This window comes from Fulmarus glacialis, unplaced genomic scaffold, assembly GCF_000690835.1.
Source record: "Fulmarus glacialis isolate BGI_N327 unplaced genomic scaffold, ASM69083v1 scaffold40369, whole genome shotgun sequence".
Classification (NCBI taxonomy): Eukaryota; Metazoa; Chordata; class Aves; order Procellariiformes; family Procellariidae; genus Fulmarus; species Fulmarus glacialis.
The window spans coordinates 3,257-21,045 of record NW_009232089.1 but is presented as its reverse complement, the minus strand read 5'-3'; the positions used below and the strand labels follow the sequence as shown (position 1 = coordinate 21,045).

At 50.0% G+C, this 17,789-nt stretch overlaps 1 protein-coding gene across 1 annotated transcript in view; it reads left to right on the top strand.

Annotated features, from left to right (window-relative positions):
• RNF123 (ring finger protein 123) overlaps nucleotides 1-17,789 on the top strand; it is a gene marked incomplete at its 3' end in the record, with an annotated part of 25,177 nt that overhangs the window by 6,160 nt on the left and 1,228 nt on the right. Inside the window, exons 6-26 of the mRNA XM_009584784.1 lie at nucleotides 283-368; nucleotides 1,138-1,224; nucleotides 1,755-1,822; nucleotides 2,708-2,833; nucleotides 3,562-3,676; nucleotides 4,506-4,610; nucleotides 4,742-4,867; nucleotides 6,092-6,184; nucleotides 6,379-6,452; nucleotides 6,916-7,033; nucleotides 7,504-7,603; nucleotides 8,075-8,136; nucleotides 8,226-8,297; nucleotides 8,964-9,084; nucleotides 9,905-10,006; nucleotides 11,212-11,318; nucleotides 11,861-12,059; nucleotides 12,679-12,824; nucleotides 13,021-13,104; nucleotides 13,746-13,853; nucleotides 16,677-16,854. Coding sequence (XP_009583079.1) covers nucleotides 283-368; nucleotides 1,138-1,224; nucleotides 1,755-1,822; nucleotides 2,708-2,833; nucleotides 3,562-3,676; nucleotides 4,506-4,610; nucleotides 4,742-4,867; nucleotides 6,092-6,184; nucleotides 6,379-6,452; nucleotides 6,916-7,033; nucleotides 7,504-7,603; nucleotides 8,075-8,136; nucleotides 8,226-8,297; nucleotides 8,964-9,084; nucleotides 9,905-10,006; nucleotides 11,212-11,318; nucleotides 11,861-12,059; nucleotides 12,679-12,824; nucleotides 13,021-13,104; nucleotides 13,746-13,853; nucleotides 16,677-16,854 — 2,277 coding nt within the window. The remainder of the gene's footprint in view (nucleotides 1-282; nucleotides 369-1,137; nucleotides 1,225-1,754; nucleotides 1,823-2,707; nucleotides 2,834-3,561; nucleotides 3,677-4,505; nucleotides 4,611-4,741; nucleotides 4,868-6,091; nucleotides 6,185-6,378; nucleotides 6,453-6,915; nucleotides 7,034-7,503; nucleotides 7,604-8,074; nucleotides 8,137-8,225; nucleotides 8,298-8,963; nucleotides 9,085-9,904; nucleotides 10,007-11,211; nucleotides 11,319-11,860; nucleotides 12,060-12,678; nucleotides 12,825-13,020; nucleotides 13,105-13,745; nucleotides 13,854-16,676; nucleotides 16,855-17,789) is intronic.

Here is a 17,789-nt window from a genome sequence, read left to right as displayed (position 1 = left end):
AAGAGTGTATGAAGAATTACACAACTAGAAAGCTCTTGAATATGCTGCAGTCACAAATCTTGAGCCCCCTCTTCCCCACTTCATCCACTGGCTTTTCCAGGAAGTCAGAAGGATGGAGGATTGTGTGATGCCGGAGTGAAGAGGTGGGAGGGGAATGCTGGGGCTGTCCTGAAGCTCCTTTGTGTGCCATGTTCTTTTCTGTGGGAGCAGTGTCAGGTTCTGCTTCTGTAACAATGAGCCAGGCAGGAGGGATTTACTGTGTGGTATCTCTCTTTCTTTCAGGGAAATGGATTTATGAGGTGCTCATCTCCTCCCAGGGACTCATGCAGATTGGCTGGTGTACTCTCAGCTGCAGATTTAATCAGGAGGTAGTGTAACTGCTGCACATGGCACAGGGCTGCTCTGTGTTCTTCCACTGCTTTTTAGGTCAGGGTGGAGCATTGCATTGATGCTGTGCTCCTGCCCTGCTGGCATTTTGTGCCCAGCACACACACTAGAAGACACCTGGTCTGCTGTTTTAAAAATCTTTACTGGACTTTCTTGTCTGTGTTCACAGAATGGTGCACAATGTGAAAGCCTTGCACGCTGGGTGTGTTGCTGTGCTCTTGCTGCACATAGCCATTGCTATGTGTTGATTTTCAGCTGGCATCTTCTCCAGAGAGTGTGTGGGTCTGCCGTGCTGGCAGCCCGTCTCGGGATGGCCCTCAGCAGCTGGTGCTAAGGGGCTTTTTTGCCCAGGAGAGGCAGGCCCAGGCCAGCTCTTCTCAGGCAGTGGGTGGGATGTTTGATGCTGGGACGGCATGTCAGCTGCAGAGTTTCACTAACTTGCTGCTCTGCAACATGTGAGAGGGGAGATGACTGGCATCCTGGGGGGCTGCTTTGACAGAGTTTGGAAGTGTAGTATGCCAGTATTATTCTTCTGACCCAAAAATGAGTAGGGAATGGTGTATTTCTCTGAACCAAAGATCACAGGCCATTGGATTCACTCCTAGAGTGAAGGCTTTTCCCAGACAGAGCATGTGTGCTGTCAGCTCCTCTCCCTACCTGCTGGGTCTCCCCCTTAAAGCCACTCTTGCAATGAGAGGGATCCCTTATGCTTGGTCTGGTCTGAGTCTCCTCTTTCATACTTTGGTGCAGGAAGGAGTTGGAGATACGCCAGATTCATATGCGTATGATGGAAACAGGGTGCGCAAGTGGAACGTGACTACGACCAACTATGGCAAAGTGAGTAGCTGTCCTGCCAGGAACAGGATGTAGAGTAAGGAGAAGAAAGCAGGTGACTCCTCCTGCTCCCTGGATTGTGCTGGGCCCTGTGAAGTGCCCTCAAGCTATCCTCTCTGCTTCAGTCTGCTCTTGGGGAGGCTGTGTGCCAGCAATTGTTTGTACTTTAGGGGTGCTGGACATACTATGTGGGTGCTTTGTTTAGCAGCCCCAGCAGACTGATTCCCAGCATAGTGCTGCTGTTGGTCTCTGGAAGGCTTTGGTTCTCTGTAGCATGTCAGAGGATGATGCAGTGTTAGGATAAATATAAGTTTGGTCCTGTGCATGTTCCTAGTGCTGGAGGGAAAAAAGATCCCAATCAGTGGCTTATGTGCAGCTTCCAGAAGTATCTGAGAATGCTATGTGAGCTGCTGTGAGAAGGAACTCTCTCTTCTTCAACCCTGAGTCACAAGGGATTGGTTGGGTTGCAGTCTTTCCTCTGATGTGGGAACACCCTGGATATATGTTTAACCTTTTCTCTCCCTTTACTGCAGTCCTGGGCAGCAGGAGACATCGTCAGCTGTCTGATAGACCTTGATGAGGGCACCATTGCTTTCTGCTTGTAAGCATCTTTGCCCAGTTCCCTGCTTTGTTGATGTCTGTGTGTAACATAAAGGTTTCCTCACTGCTCAGCAGGTTGCCCTCTCCCCTTTAAGTTCCTTGGTAGTTCCAGCCTTTGCTTCCCTGCTTTGGGTTCAGAAACCATCAAGCTGGGCTGTTGAGTCTCCTAAGTTCAGGTGAGAGCATTTGGCAGAAAGACGTTCAAGCTATAAAGTCTGTGTAAAGCTTGCTAGGATTTTGCAGGGGAGGGCATCTCTCACGATGCTTAATACTACAGTTGGCTGAGCCACACTGATTGCTTTTGTGTGGCCAGTGTAGACCTTGTGTGTCCTAGATTCACAAGGAGCTGTGGAAAGACCAATAAATCTCCAGCCTCCAACTCCTGTGCACAATAAGCAGAGACCAGCCTGAATAAGAATTGTTCCCTAGCCCTAAGCTACAGCCTGCGACAAGTCAGCCAGAATTAAAAACGGTTAGATGCTCCATGTCATCTTTTAGAGAAGAGCAGATTGAGGGCATTATCCTTCTATTTCCACCAACATCAAATGGATGAGGTCAAAAATGTCACCTGCCTTTAAAATGTCTTCCTGGTTAGTTATCTCATAAGGATTTGGGTTGCCCTTGAAGCTGAGTGGGCTCTGCATATTGTGCTGACTCCAGTGCCTTCCTGTGCCATCGTATGAAAATGGGAGGGCTGCTCAGGGCTCTTGCTCAGCAAAGCTGTGACGTTTGCATGTGTGCCAGGTTAAGAGTGACAGGAGGCATGACTGACTGATGTGTCCGTGTTGGCAAGTTGCTGGGAGGGGAATGTGGATACCTGGATTCCCCAGCTGACCTCAAAACCCTCCTACTGTGGCTAAAATCTTGTGGGTTTTCCTTCTTTCAGGAATGGCATATCTCTGGGAACCGCTTTTGATAACATCACGAGGGGCACTGGAATGGCTTACTTCCCTGCAATCAGCCTGTCGTTCAAAGAGTCTGTTGCTTTTAACTTCGGGAGCCGTCCACTCCGATATCCTTTGGGTGTGGGGAGAGGAGGTCTGAAGGGAGAAAAGCCTGTCCTGAGACCATCATTGGAGGCTGTAGAATGTACATACCTGACTGCAATTTACTTTCTTCTGTTGGCACTTATGCTCAGAGCAGGGTCAAGGAGAGAAGAACCGGACATCCCTCAGCTGGAGCAGAAATGCAGGGCACACAAACATCAGTGCGGTCCCTGACAGTTTCTGAAATGAGATTTGCTTTCAGCTCAGAATCAGCAGCTACTGCTGCAGCTGCAGGCTGCCTGTTCCCAGGCACTCAGATCCTGCAAAGATCTCACTCTCCAGCTTTGGAAACCCTTGTGCTGCTGAGCCTCTTGGCCACTGGTCTCTTCTACCTCCCAGCCATATGGGACCTCTGACATGGTGTTAGCGTTGCCTGCTGCCTTCCTGTGCAAATGCTGAGACCTGCAGCTCCTGTCGGAGCAGTCCTGGGTGTGCCTGTTGATAGCTGTAGTGGAGGCTCCTGTCGGTCTTTCTGATGAGAGCAGAATTGTGGTGTGAAATACTTGCTGCTTGCAATATTGAGGAAGTGGGAATAAGAGCTTGTGGCTTATCATCCGTTTAGAAGGCACTGTGGTTTGAACTGTGACTGAGGCGTGCGTGGGTATAAAGTAAAATAGAGACACGGTCTTTTCCTTGCACAAATAAAAGAAGTCCTGAAAGGATCAGATTGCATTTTACCTTAACACTTGCCTACTTATCCAGTGGAAGGTTACCGCCCCTTGCAAGATCCTCCTGTTGCAGACCTAGTGAAGGCTCGCAAGCTGTTAGGCTACTTGAAGAATGTGATCCATATCGGAATAGATGTGACAGTAGGCTAACGTCACTGGGTGGATCTGTGGGGCACCATGCTGGGAAATGTGGTTCTGCACTTCTCGGCACATGCTGGCAGCTCAGATGTTTCCATACACCTGAGAGTTTAAATGCTTGTGTGCTTTTGCATGGGGTGTGCATGTTCCTGGAGCTCTTCAGCTTGCAAAATGGGATTCCTGATAGTTCCAGGACTTAATTTAAATCATACTGGGCTTTGTTGTTCTCAGTCCTATGAAGTTTCATTCCCAGTATGCAAGAGGTGATGTTTGCCAGCGTCAGAACTGCTGGATTTGATTTTGCAGCCTTGAAAGAAGCTTGTTCATATCCTAAACTTTTTACTGATGTCCTGGTGCGATGATGTGGTGAAATTCTGTCAGGTCTGCCTTGAGAACCGTTTTGGCTGTGGCACTGTTCGCTAGAAGCCATTTTTTTCTGCTAGGGTGAGAGATGATCTGCTTATGCCCAAAGCATAGGGAATGCCATCTGCTATGGTCTTGGCTTGAATGGAGGCTTGCTTTACTGGTTGACCTCCTCTGTAGGGATTCCCATTTACAGGCTATCATGTACATTTGAACCCTTTTGGAAAAACCCCCATGTCAGGCATGCATGTGGCTGATAGTAAGCAACATCTGGACTGCACCAGAGCTCTCCAGAGGCATGGGCCTGGCTGCTTTGCCATCCTAAATTCCCATGTTCAAGATTTTTACTGCAATCAGGCATGGGACAGCAAACAGTGGCTGCTCCAGGCCTCCGATTCATTCAGTCATTGGTGTATGGGTGGATTGGGCTGGATCCAAGCTGTGTGTTTTTCTGGGTTTGTCATTGCAGGAGGGGAAGCTGGTGGAGAAGGACACGTCCATGTGGCAGCTGCAGGGAGAACCCACAGTGTTGATTACATTAGCCCACATCTTCAATTATTTCTCCCCTCTTATGGTGAGTTTTGCCTGCCCATTGCAAGCTTCTGTAGGTGCCTGTTATTGTGCTTGCAAGGGGAGGTGAACCTCAGCTTTCGCTGGGGAGTTACTGTGCCTTGGAGGTCTGTTGACCTGGCTCTCTGTCTGCAGTGCAAAGTGTACCTGGTCGAAGATGTGCTCATGACCTTCCTGTTGAGCATTCTTGAGCGAGGAGGGGCGGTGGAGGCCCATCCCCTTATTCAGCAGCTGCTGGATCTCATGTGGCTTCTTATGGAGGTGAGTTGCTAGGGTGCTGGTTCCTCCTCAGGGATCACAGGGAGACCCCGGGAGGTGCTGAGGACAGGAGCCTTCCCTAGAAAATGCCGATAGAGATCAGCTTCTTTCCCTTCCTGGTGACAAGATCCCTTTTTTTGTGGTAGACACCCTCTCACCTAGCTCATCTGGCTGCTGCTTCACATCTAGGGAATGAGGGTTGAATGCAGAGTAATTGGTAATGGTGACACTGGCAATGAGCTAACAAGGCATTTCTAAGCTTCTCCTACTGCTAAAGGAACCAGTCATATGGAATAACTTCCTGCTTCTGGAACGTCAAATTTATCAATAAGAAATGAGTTGGTCTCTTGGATGTTGTTAAAGCTTATGTGACTGTGGAGGTCTTAAATGCCACAATGTGTCCCAAGAGATAGATCAGAGCGTGCAGGACGGGGGTGGAAATGGGCACCGCACTCTCACCACCTCCAGGACCGCTGGGGAAAAACCTCCTCCAACTTCCATGCCCCTTTCTGTCCAAGCTGGATGAGGTCACTCCTTCCTGGGACAGGAAGGCTGAGGCAGCCTTTACTAGCCACTGGGAAGCTGCTGCTGCCGGAGTGCTGGGGTGGTTACACAGAGCCAAGCACTGCCGGGGGTCTGCTTGGAGACAGCATGTCTGTCCTTTGGGGTAACAATTAACAGATATGGGCACTGGCCCAGCCAGCTGTCATGAAAAGTTTAATTGAAAAATGTCATGACCCCCTCAGGCCCATCATCTTAGAACTGAAGCTGAACAGCCTGGTAGGGCTGCTGTGTTTGTGGAAGAGTTGGCTCTCATCCTCCTGCTTGACTATGAGTTGGACTCAGGACAGCTCTTCCATCATCACATTTACACAAGAGTAACTTCTTTTCTTTCTGCGTTAGTTCTGCCAACACTGTGTTGGGTAGGTTCAGGGGATACGAAGATGGGTGACTCAGCCCAACTAAATAGGACCTGGGACTTTGGGTTTTTGTAGATGATTTTTGGGTTGATTTTACTAGTGCAGAAATGTGTTTCCCTGTAGCAAAGCGATGGCACCAACTTCTGCTTGGACACTCTCCTGTGGAGTCAGATAGACAAACACTGGGCTCAGAGCACCTGCTTTTTCAGTTCAGAAGTAAATGCTTCCTCCTAAGGTCACACTCTGGGAATTATAGCTATTCCTGACTCCATGCTGTTGCTGTTCAACAAGTTTCTTATTTTCTCAGGAGTATGAAGTGCACGAGTGCCTCAAGCAGCTACTGATGTCCCTGCTGCGGGCTTACAGGTTCTCCCCCATCATCCCAGACCTGGGATTACAAGTGAGTTGCACTTCTGAATCCCCAGGAATCTGTGACTAGCCAGCTTCTGTTATGTCACCTTGTCCAAAGGTACACGATGTTTTGGATTTTGTGGTGGTTTGATCCAGAGATGACAGTTCTGTCACATTGTACCTGTTGGAGAGTCGTGTCCTCTTCTGTAGATGGAGTCACTTTTGTTTCTCCTGTTTCCCTAGATTCACTACCTCCGGCTCACCATTGCAGTCTTGAAGCATGAGAAATCCAGGAAATATCTACTCAGCAATGTTCTGTATCCTTTGTGCCTCCTCTAGTCTCAGTTCTCCCTGCCCTCAATAATGCAGCCAAGGAGACTTCAAGGATCTGCAGGTCCTGGGAGGCAGAAGCCACCCTGTCTTTGAGAGGTCATTTCTAATTTCTCAGGTCTCTTCTGTCTGCCTGACACCATTGTCTACAAAGTCCTGCTTTGAGGAGGGGGAGCAGTGTTGTATAGTTCACGTCCTACTAACACAGCGGACTTCATTTCTACCTGACTGAACTCTCTAATGTCCCTAGAGGAAAAAGACTTTCAGAACAGTCCAACTGCCATGCTAGCATTTGGGCAGCTGCTGTGATAATTCCCCCAGGAGAAGGGGCTCTGGATCTTGCAGAGCTTTGAGTGGTTGTTTGGAAAGGGGTCTCTCACTACAGCTCTGGAAACATGCCCTGTACCTTCTCCCGACATACCTTCTGTGCTTGCTTTAACGTGGCCGCAGCTTCGATGTGCTCCGTTCCGTTGTGTTCTTCTACATTAAGAGCCCGCTGCGTGTGGAGGAGGCTGGTTTGCAGGAGCTCATTCCCACCACGTGGTGGCCAAACCGCTTCACCAAGGAGGTGAGTAAGGGCACATCCACTAAGGAGACAAGAAATTTTGTGGCCTTCTGTCCCCATCATTTTCTGGCTGAGGAAATTGGATGGCCCATGTTTCCAGCTGCGCTAGCACTGGTGGACCCTGCAGAGCTGTGTGAGAGCTGTGGCCTCTCTATTGCCCTGACATCTTTATTGTCCCCTTAGAGGGGACGTTTGGGGTGTGTTGCTCGGGACAGGGGGGAGGGGGACAGTTTTCTGTGGCAACAGATTTGGAAGGGAACTTCACAGCATCTAAGGAATTACAGGTTGACTTGTGTGTCCTCAAAAGATCTCCTGCCCTCATCATTACAAAGCCAGGGAAGGCCTGTTCAGGTGTGCTGCCAGCTGCAGTCACATACTGGCACGTTGTTTCAGTAAGTTTCTGCTCTCCCTTTGGCAAGACATTTTCCCCGTGCAGTGATCTCCTACTAATCAGTGTCTGTCCCCCCAACCAGGGCAAGGAGAGTAAGGAGGTGAAGGAGGAGGGTGCTGAGGAGAGGCTGAGGCGGCGGGCATATGAAAGAGGCTGCCAGCGTCTCAAGAAACGCATTGAAGGTCTGTGAGTAAGGACGGAAATTGCGAAGATCCCATACCTTTTGTGCAGCCAGGGGGACCAACCCTTGAGCTGTTTCCAAATCCCCTTCATGACCTGAAGTCTGGCTGTGTTTCTGCCAGGACATGCTGTGCTGCAGAGGCAGGGACCAGCCATGCCGTTATTTGGTGGAAGGGCATGAGTGCTGGGACCCCACTGCACAGACCTGCAGCGTCCCACCATGGGACATGAGCAAACTGAAATTCCCCTTGATGGGCATTGTTTATCAGCTGTGGATGAATTTATTGCTAGGTGGCGGAGGAGAAAATTCTCACAGTGATGGGATTAGCATTCTGCTTGCACCGGTTCTTCCTGGGCCCCCTCTGCTGAGGAGGTAGCCTTTCTTCTGGGGACAGGGTACACAGTTGGGGTTAATATGGGTAGTTGCTCTCCAGCGCTTGTTTTCTGATGGCAGACATGTGTCCCCATTTTAGTGGTGGAAGGTCTCCAGGTTCAGATTCTGAAGCTGCTGTTGAACAACAAGGACAGAGGAGGGGTAAGTGCTCTGTGGATCTTTTGCTACAGTATCTCCACAGCACAGGACTTGTAAGGTATAGATTTACTATGTGCTTTTCCTCCTGCCAGGGGGAAGCCTCCAGATACATCTTCCTAAACAAATTCCGCAAGTTTCTTCAGGAGAACGCTAGCAACAGAGGGGTAAGTCAGAGGGCCAGCCTCCGTGCAAGCCTCACCCCAAGAGCTCTCTGGCACCCTGAGGCTGGGAGCTCTGCCCTTTTGGCTGGGCTGCTTCCAGGAGTTGATCAACTGAGGTCTAGGTACAGCAGGGAGTGGGGAGAAGATCTGAGGCTAAAAACCAGGCAGCTTATCCAAGTCCTATGCAGTGATTTATGGGAAAGTGGTCCTTGGGAACAGCCTTGGGTGGGAGCTGAATGTCCTCCTAAAACCTCTTGGGGAGCACGGCTGTGGAGTGCTCTGCCTGGCTTTGGCATCCTCTTCACTGCTTAGGTGGGGACTGTTCTGGCCCTGGATCGGGCTGTTGGCCTGCAGCTTTGGGAGGTAGGCGTCCACTGTTGCAGGAAACCCGTTCTTCACCTGCGTCTCTGCGTTCATGATCAGCCCCATCTTTCATGGTGGAGCACGTGGTATTCATCCTCCTCTGTCAGACCAGCTTGTTGTTTCAGTGCCCAGGACTTTCTGGAGGTGGAAACTGTTGCCTACCATCAGGGCTGGGCTCTCTCTCAGTGCTGGAAGCTAGACATAGTAGCAAGGCTGAGAACACAAAGTTTCTGTCCCATGTGGCCACTGGGACAAAGATGCACTTTCACACCTGCCCTGATGGTTGAACTCTCATTCTTGCCCTAGAACTTGACTGTGTTGTGCCCGCCAGAGTACATGGTGTGCTTCCTGCACCGGCTTATCGCTGCCCTGCGTTTCTTCTGGGATGGCCACAAGGCGAAGGCCCCTGCTGCACTGAGCAGTGAAGGTAAGGCCTGGAGGAGAAGCTTCGGGGACATTTCTGTGGTTAGGACAAGGTTTGCCTCTTGGCAGTCCTCTCCAGGATGCTGGAAATTTTGTGTTTTTCATGGGTGCTTGAGCCTTCTGTCACCCTGTGTCTGTAGTTCCCAGTCACCCTGGGAAATTCCTGTGTGCAGATCTACTCCAGTTAACATCCAGACCTGAGACTTGCAAAGGGACACCTGTACCATTTGCTAATTTCCCCTGTATGCTCTGGAGCAGAGTCCAGTATTGAGTATGGGTCTGTAGGAGGGCAGCTCAGTGATCCCATAGTCAAAGTTTAGGGGAAGATATTTGTCTGGTTTTGTGGTTCCCAGACTGTGGGATTAAGTGGAAACCAAGTCAGTGCCAGTTGCTTTCCTACCCTCAAACTGCACCTTGCCTCAATCTACTTGGCGTTCCCTTTTCCTACTTTAGGCTGACCCTTTCTCTAGACTCAATAAGTGCCTTATGATCCTTGTGGGACTAAGTGACAGAGCTGGAGTAGCACCTGGCTGATGAGTTTTCTGATGATCCAGTTTCCCCCAGTGACTGTGGCTGGGAGGGAGCAAGTGCTGGGAGGCTTGTTGTCGATGGCCATCGGTTGCTCCTGTTCCTGCGTGGATCTAATGCTTGCTTCGTTGTGGGAATCACTTCTGCCTTAATGGCTTGTGCTTTTATGACAACAAAAGTTGTCACTAAATGTTAGTCCGGACTGGGACTGGGGTCTGTCTTAGGAGGGCCTACATGTCTGTGTGGGTCCTATGCATGGGACTCGCGGAGAAAACAAATCTCCTTCTCTGCTTTAGAGGCATATGTCCCTCCTCAACTCTTCTATAATGGAAAGGTGGATTATTTTGACCTTCAGCGACTTGGAGGTCTCCTGTCTCATCTTAAGAAGACTCTGAAAGGTAAGTGCTCTTATTTCCAATACCTGCATCCAGGTCCTGGCTGGAGTTCACCCAAGAGATATCCCAGGGAGGGAGCCGTGGCTAATAAATTGTGATTAAATTTAAGGAGAGGACACTTGAATTTTAATGAGATGCAAGTTACGCTGAAGAAGACACCATCCCTCTTGGGTGGAGCATCCTTTAAGTTAACAGTTTACTGTTTATATCCCTGATATCGTCCTGTGGCTGTGGAAGGGGGTAGTCCGGGAATACCCTCTGGTGTGGTGCTCTTGCTGCACCACAGCCGAGGGCTGGGAGCCATCAAAGCGCTGACCGTCAGTCTGGGTCTGCTGGGTGTGAAGGATGTCCAGGATTTACTTGCTGTACCACTCTGGGCAAGTAGTAGCAGCCCTGCATATGTACTGCAGCTGTGTGTTTGTACGCAGCACACTGCTCTGGCAATAGACGTTCAAAGTTTCCCTTTTGGAAGGGTTAGAAACCCCTTGCCGTTTAGTTGGACTTGGTTTGTCTCTGGTTTCTGCCTAATGTGGCACTTGCCTTTGGCTCAGATCTCTCTTCTCCTTCCCCAGTGTGTTTGCAAGATTAGGACCATTTTCCCTGTCTCAGGTTGATCCCTGCCTGTTCAAAATTAGATTACTTAATTTGAGAACCATGTAATCTCCTCTGGTCTCTTACCAAGGTCTTCCTAGGCAGCTTTAAAGACAGGGCTATGGACTAGAGGACACGTTGTTCAGGCTTTGTACAGCATAGCCATCAGCACAGCCTTCCTCTGGGCTGAGAATGGTTTCTGGTCTGAGTCTCAGTCCTAGTGACTTGAGGACATATCATGGGACAGCATTGAAGAGCGGGATGCTTAAAAAATGGTCTCAGGCCCTGAGTTTCCTTCCCTACGCTAGTCCAGTTTGGCCCCGGTGGTTGTCTCCTGGTTCCTCAGTTATTCTGTTTGTTGCTGGTAGGACCAGGAACAGAAATGGGTCCTGGGTGAGCAGCACCCATCGCTGCTTGGTCTCTGCTGTGTTAGCAACAGCAGACCTATTCCACGTAAGGAAGCTGGGGGGAAGGTGAGCTTGTTCTGATGCAGCATCCAACTTCACTGGATGGTTCTCTACTGCCAAGAAGCAGGAAAGAGGATGAGCCTAGGGCTGCCTCATGGGAAGTGAAGGGTGACTCCTGCGTTCACAGCTGCTCTGGTGTGCTCTGTGCAGATGACCTGGCTGCAAAAGCCAATGTCCTGATCGACCCTGCGGAGCTGCAGGCAGTGACTATGGACGATCTCGATGAAGATGAGGAATCAGCAACATCGGCAGCACAGGTGAGCCGTGTACTGTTATTCACATGTGGGGACCCTGGTGCCAGGGCAGCAAGCTCAGCCTCTGGCTAGAAAAGCTTTGCTTTAGAGGAAGGCAGTGTCTGGGCCAGGACTGTAACCAGCCCATGGGCGGTCAGATAAACAGCTGCACTTGTATGAGGGTCACTGGAGATCAGTAAGGTCCTGGATGCACCAAGTCTGGGCAGCAAAATTTTCTTTGCTCTGCTCTCTCACTACCCACTCACCTGAATATGCCCACTCCCCTCCATGGCAGCTCTTGGTGCTTGCATTTGAAAGGGTGCATGGCAACTGCAGACAGAGCAGCTTCTTGCTGTGCAGATCTGCTGCTTGTGCCTGGCATGGGCCCTTAGAGGAAGGAATATCCATTTGGTAACCCGGCACTGCTGGCCCAGCCATGATAGGAAGGGTATCTTGGCCACCTTCCAGTGGCCACTGTGCATCTATAACAACATCCTTGCAGGGACAAGGGAGGAATAGCGGGCAGCCGAACAGCTAGAACTGTTTCTTCCTTAATTTCTTTTCAGTCTCAGCGTCCCTCTGCCGCCCTGGCCATTGGTGGAGCTCTTGCTAGACCTGGCTGGCTCAGCTCCCCCACCCTGGGCCGTGCCAACCGCTTCCTCAGCACAGCTGCCGTCAGCCTTATGAACCCACGTCGGCCTCTTGGCACCCTAGAGAAGATCAAAGTGCGCACGCTAAGTGTGGAGCAGCGGACAGAGGAGGACAGTGAGTACTTCTGCTGGGTGTTAGTGTGGCCCGGGTGGTCCTTAGGAGAACAGTGTCTTCTAGCTCCCAGTACTCTCAAGAGGAAAGCAATCTACTGCCAGCATTGCTCCATCCCATTCTCAGGACATGCTGACACTCACAAGTCCACAGTTAACCACTTTGCCATCCTGAACATGACACTGGTGATGGTGTCACTCTCTACTTGTACAAAGACGCTGCCTTGGTTCCTGCAAGTGCAGTGAGACTTTGCAGGGAGGTAGTTCAAAGGCAGCTGTAGCCATGCTTGCTCTGGACACAGACCAGCTGGAGGATGAGGTGTGCAGTAGCAGCACCGTTGCTGTTGGGGCAGGCCAGGCAGGCCTCTGAAACATGTACAGGGCTCGAGGAGATGGGACTTGCATGGACTGGGTCTGTTTGAACAGATCTGGCAGGTCAGCCTGGTGCAGGCAGTGAGATGTGAATGGTGTGTTAGTGTATCTAGTGAATCACATGGGCTGGGAAGGAGCACTGTGTTACGGAAGCACAGCAGGGCTTTGGCTTCAGAGAGGGGCAGGCAGAAGCTGAGGTGCCAAAATGCCTTGCTGAGAACTTCTCTTCTGTCTCGGGGTTGCATTTGCAGTTGAAGGCAGCCATGGAAATGAGGGTCTCTTACTGGGCAGACCCCCAGAGGAGCCGGACCAGCCCATCACAGAGAACTCCCTCCTGGAAGTCCTGGATGGGATAGTGATGATGTACAACCTCAGTGTCCACCAGCAGCTTGGGAAGGTAAGCGGCATGTGCTATACAGGAATCCATTTCCTCAACCTCCATGCTTCTACACTGACTCTGTTTTCTGCTTATTTAGTGACTGTGTATGCCCTTTCCTTCTCCTCCTAACCCCCATGGGGAATCTGGTTGCATGCTTATGTGTCTAGGGGAAAAAAATACCCTCATTTATTGTTGGATTCTGCTTGTTTTTCAGATGGTTGGTGTGTCAGATGATGTGAATGAATACGCCATGGCACTGAAAGACACAGAGGAAAAAATCAGCCGCTGCCCAAAGAGGGTAAGTGTCTGGACTCCCAGCTTCCTTCTCTCTTAGAGCCTCAGTATCTGGCAAAAAGGATGAAGCACAGTGGGTGATTTCCAGCCTTGGAGCGGCCAGTGTCTTGGATGGGGTAGTAACCCATGCCTGGAGCTGGCAGCCACATTTCGTACTGTGCCAACCCATTGTACCACTGCCTCAAGGAACAGAGGGACTGAAGCAACCGCTTCAGCTTCTCCCGAACAAGCCATAGCAGCTTGCAAACCTCCATGTGCTGCAGACACCTTGGAGCCGGTCTCCTGGGGTCGGGACCCTCCAGTGCTGGACTTGGGCCACATCTGTCCTATTCCAGCTGCCAGAGACTGACTGTATCTGATGATGCATTAAAAAAGTATCCCTGACAGCAGTTGACCCTCAGCTGCTGCCCACACTGGACCAGCATCTGCATCAGGCCTTGTGGGCTGCAGCTGAGAGCGATAAGTGCTCTTTATAGCACTGCTTCACACTCCCTCCGCAGAAAGGCTGCTGACCCCTTTCCCTCCTGCCAGTACTCCCTAGCTAGCCCCAAGGTGGTATTTGCTTTTGCATTGTTTGTCCCTCTCTGAAAAAGGATGCTGTAAATGGGAATTACATCTGCCCTTACATCTCTGCACTCTTTTCAGAGGAGAGACATCCATGAGGAACTGCTGAAGAGCCAAAAGGTCTTCTCCGAGAAGCTCAACCACCTAAGCCGACGCCTCGCCTGGATAAATGTCACCATTTATTCAAAGGTGGGCAGGAGCATAACGTGAGCACTCAGAGGAGACTGAGCAAGTGTGCCTCTGTATCTGTGCTGCTCAGCTCACATGTCACAAATGTCATTTTCCCTGGTGCTGGAGCAATGCAGATGATCTGTGGGGCTTGTTTTTCCCTTCTTTTGCATCAGAGACTCCTTCCTAGGCCTGGACCCCATCCTGTCCCAGGTTTGGTCCCATAGTGTTTGTTAGGACAGAGCCCAGTCTGTTCTGAGCTGTGTGTGGTGCTGTAAGCTTTCCCTCGGGGCATCAGGCCTCTCTGCCCTGCTGACGGAAGGGTGCAGGTCAGAGGGAGATTCAGTTCTCAGGGCATGTTTAGAGGATGGAGGCTACTGTGAACCATTTCCCTGAGCTGTGCTGTGCATCACAGGGGGGTCTCACTAGTACTGCTCTTCCTGAAATCTGCGGGATCCAAGCCTAGGGTTTTTCGTTCAGGTGTTCTCCCCTTCTTCACTTGGTACCCCCATAGAGTGCATTCTGCATTTAGTAACAGAGTGACTGTTTGCACAGGTTGTCCCTTCTTCCCTTCATTCACCATTTTCCAGGATAAAGTCTCTGGTCTGTTTTCTCATGAGCAGTTTGTGCTCTTACGCTCTGCAGATCTCCTCTTCCTGTCGTCCCTTGCACATTGCTGTGCCCCATCTGTGTTTGTAGCTTTTTTGTGCTGAGGAAGAAGACGCGTTTCCCTGAACATGCAGTGGCAGCAGGGTCTCTGCATGTGTCCCAGGATGTAAACGGGGAGGGGAAGAGTGGTAGTTCCTATGAACCCGTCTGGCAGAGCTGCAGTGCCTGATCCTGACTCACGCGCTCTTTGCTCGTCCCTTCCTTCACTCCCAGAGCAGGACTGCAAGGCAAAGTGCTGCGCTGCAGAAGCTCTCCAGCTGCATTAGCATAGCCCATGCTTGCCAGAAAATAAACCTTTCTTCCTGGACTGCTCTTGAAAGGCTGAGGGGCATTAGCAGTGTGCATTGCAGGGATCGCTGCGATGGCCCGTGCAGAAACACTATTCGTGTCTCCAGATGATCTATTGTCATATTAAACGCAGGTACCCGCCTCCCGTCAGGAGCGCGGTGTCACCTTTCTGGATGAATCAGCAGCATCTGGGAGTGAAGGTTACAGCCTTCCCTGCTTGTGCTCCTGCCTTGGTCTGCTTGGCCGGCAGGGAGAGCAGGTCACTAGCTGGCTCGGGCTGTGAAATGTGCCTCAGGAGCCGAGTGGGCTCGCTCTGGGGAGGAGTGTGGCTACACGGAGAAGCTTGTCCATACTGCCCGTACCTTCAGGGCTCCATCTCACAGCTGTCACAGGTGCCTGCAGTTTCCCAATGGAGACATCCACCCAGCAGGCTCCTGTGTCCCTGGGACTTGTGTGCAACGGAGGGACACATCTATATGAGTGTTGCAGGCACTGCTGATGCTGATGGAGAGAAAGGGACTGGTTCTGTCTAGAGGTGAAATCCTGCTCTGTGCTGAGGTGTCAGAGCATGGGAGAGGCTGCTTCTTCCTCAGGGGAATTAGTCACTAGTTTATTCTGAGCTGAGGGATTCAATGTTAGACGAAAGGGAGTGCTACAGCTTAAAAACACTCTTAGTTTTAAAGCAGATAATCCTGTCTTCAAAACATCCCTTTGGGAAGACCATTTCAGCTTATTTTGTTACGACACTCTATTTGTCCATCACACTGTGGATAATCACATTTTTCTTTGTATCCTCTTGGTGTAGGCTTTCTTCTAGCTTGGCAATACTTGAGATGACTTTTTGAGATTATCAAGTCTTAATAAAACCAAATGCAGCTTTCTTTACCTTAATGCTGTCTGCAGAATTGCTTTTTATCCTGAAAGAAACAGTTGAGCCGAGATGTGTGTTGGTGTCAAGATAAAGATGTCTTTTAGTCAATTTAGTTGATTTACACTAGTTCAGTCTAATTTACAGAACAAACCCATGTAAATCTCCCAAAGATGGTAGCAACATACTTTAGAAAAGCCACTAAGCAAATGAAATCACTTCTCTCCACCTCTGATTTTAATTTTTTTTAATTAGAAATGTAACTCTCCTCCATCTATTTTTATGCAAATTGCTATTGCTTATGCTATTTCTTGACATTGCAGGATATGAAATAATATTTCCTCTTTTTATGGCTTTGTTGGTGCTGATTTTTATAGCTTAAAGTTATGTAGATGCCCTTAAATTTCCTGTTTTTAATTTAGGACCCCCTGAGTTTTGCTTAGAGAAGCAAGAGGCCAATGTTCCTCAGGACAGTAAATCTGGTTGAATGGCTGGCACAAAATCCGAAAGGCTGTGGCCGCCTATTGCAAAGATCTGAGTTGGTATGAGCTTTCAGCCTGTTCCCATTTAATTCCTACAAAGGACCAGCTTTCTTTCCAGCAGATTTATGCTGTGTTTGCTAGTGCCTGCTTTCCTTCAGCCGGTGTACTTGGAATAAAAACTAGCACGCCTTTTTTGCGATCAGGCCTGTGTGGTCAGATATATCCTACCAAGGAGTAGTTCTTGGAGGGTTTCAAGGCTCAGTGAGATAAAGCCATCTTATGTCACACTGGTGATAGTTGTGCTCTGAGCTTGAGGTTGTTGTAGAGATCTCTGATTGTTCCTTCCACCTAACACTTCTGTGGCTCTGTGAAAAGACTGAATGGCACAGATCTGGTTAATGAACTTAGAGCGGTGGTCTGAGGAATGCCTTAGGCATGGAGATGTTTCTGAGGTCTAAGCATGATGCGGACTGTTGCATTTCTCCAAAGAGAAGCTGGACAAAACTGAATGGGGATTGTTGTGTTCTCTCTGGCCAGGAGAAGATGCAGGATGTATATTGGCTGCTGCGAGTGTGCATCCGCACTATCGAGCATGGCGACAGGACGGGCTCACTTTTCGCTTTCATGCCGGAGTTCTACCTCAGCGTGGCTATGAACAGCTACAGCGCACTCAAGAACTACTTCAGCCCTGTAAACAGCATGGAGGAACTTCCAGGTAAGGGGATGGGGAGGCCTTGCTAATTCTGGCCTGATAAAGTCTAAAGCAAGCCGCATCCTTACGGTAAAGAAGTGGTAGTTGGGCATCATCCCTTCTGTGTCCTCTCCTGGTTGTGATGTGCTGCAGAAGCATATTGTCTGTGTGCTGTGGGCAGGCGCTGAGTGCTGTTCCTTGAGTACGTACCTGCTGGTGAGCCGTGACTGTTGCTGAGCTTAAGCAGAGAGCCTGTGCCTTGTCTGAAGTTGTCGTAGTCTTGGCTATAGTGAAAATCACTGGCAGCTATGGATTTTGTTTCCAAGGAGGCACCAGGAATGGGCTGGGATGCTGGAAGGTGTGATTGCCCTGGCAATGTGTGCCACTGCCTGCTGGTCTCTGGGTGGGGGAAAATTGTGCTGTGAGTGCAGGAATTGAGACTGCTTTCAAATATCCCTGGGATTTGGATGCATTCCTATGGAGGTGACCACCCACTTGATGCCAAGAGTCTGTGTTTAGGTGGATTCCCTCTGTGCATGTTCTGTGCTTTTCCTGACTTAAGTGATCCCAGCAAGCTCTTAGCAAATTGTTCTGTGCTTTCCAGAGCCCACGAAGGTAAGAAGAGCTTCTGTTCCCACCATAAAGACATAGCTAATGTGTTCACATCCATTAAGTGGCTGCTGTTCAGGGAGCAGCAGAATTAAGCAGTAGCAGATTTCTTTGGGGCCTGCAGGCTGGACATGGCTTTTCTGCGTAGATCTAGGGTGTTATTTGTGTTGCTCAGGCTCTTCTGCACTAGGCGTCTCTCCCTTGCCATCCAACTCAGCTGCATGGTTTTATCTTTCTCCTGTTTTAGACTCTGCAGACCGAGGCGAGCGGCTCTATTGGAGATGAATGTGCTTTCCCAGCTGTCTGTTTTGACAGCTAGAAAAAACTGCAAAGTTAGCTCTAGCAGGAAT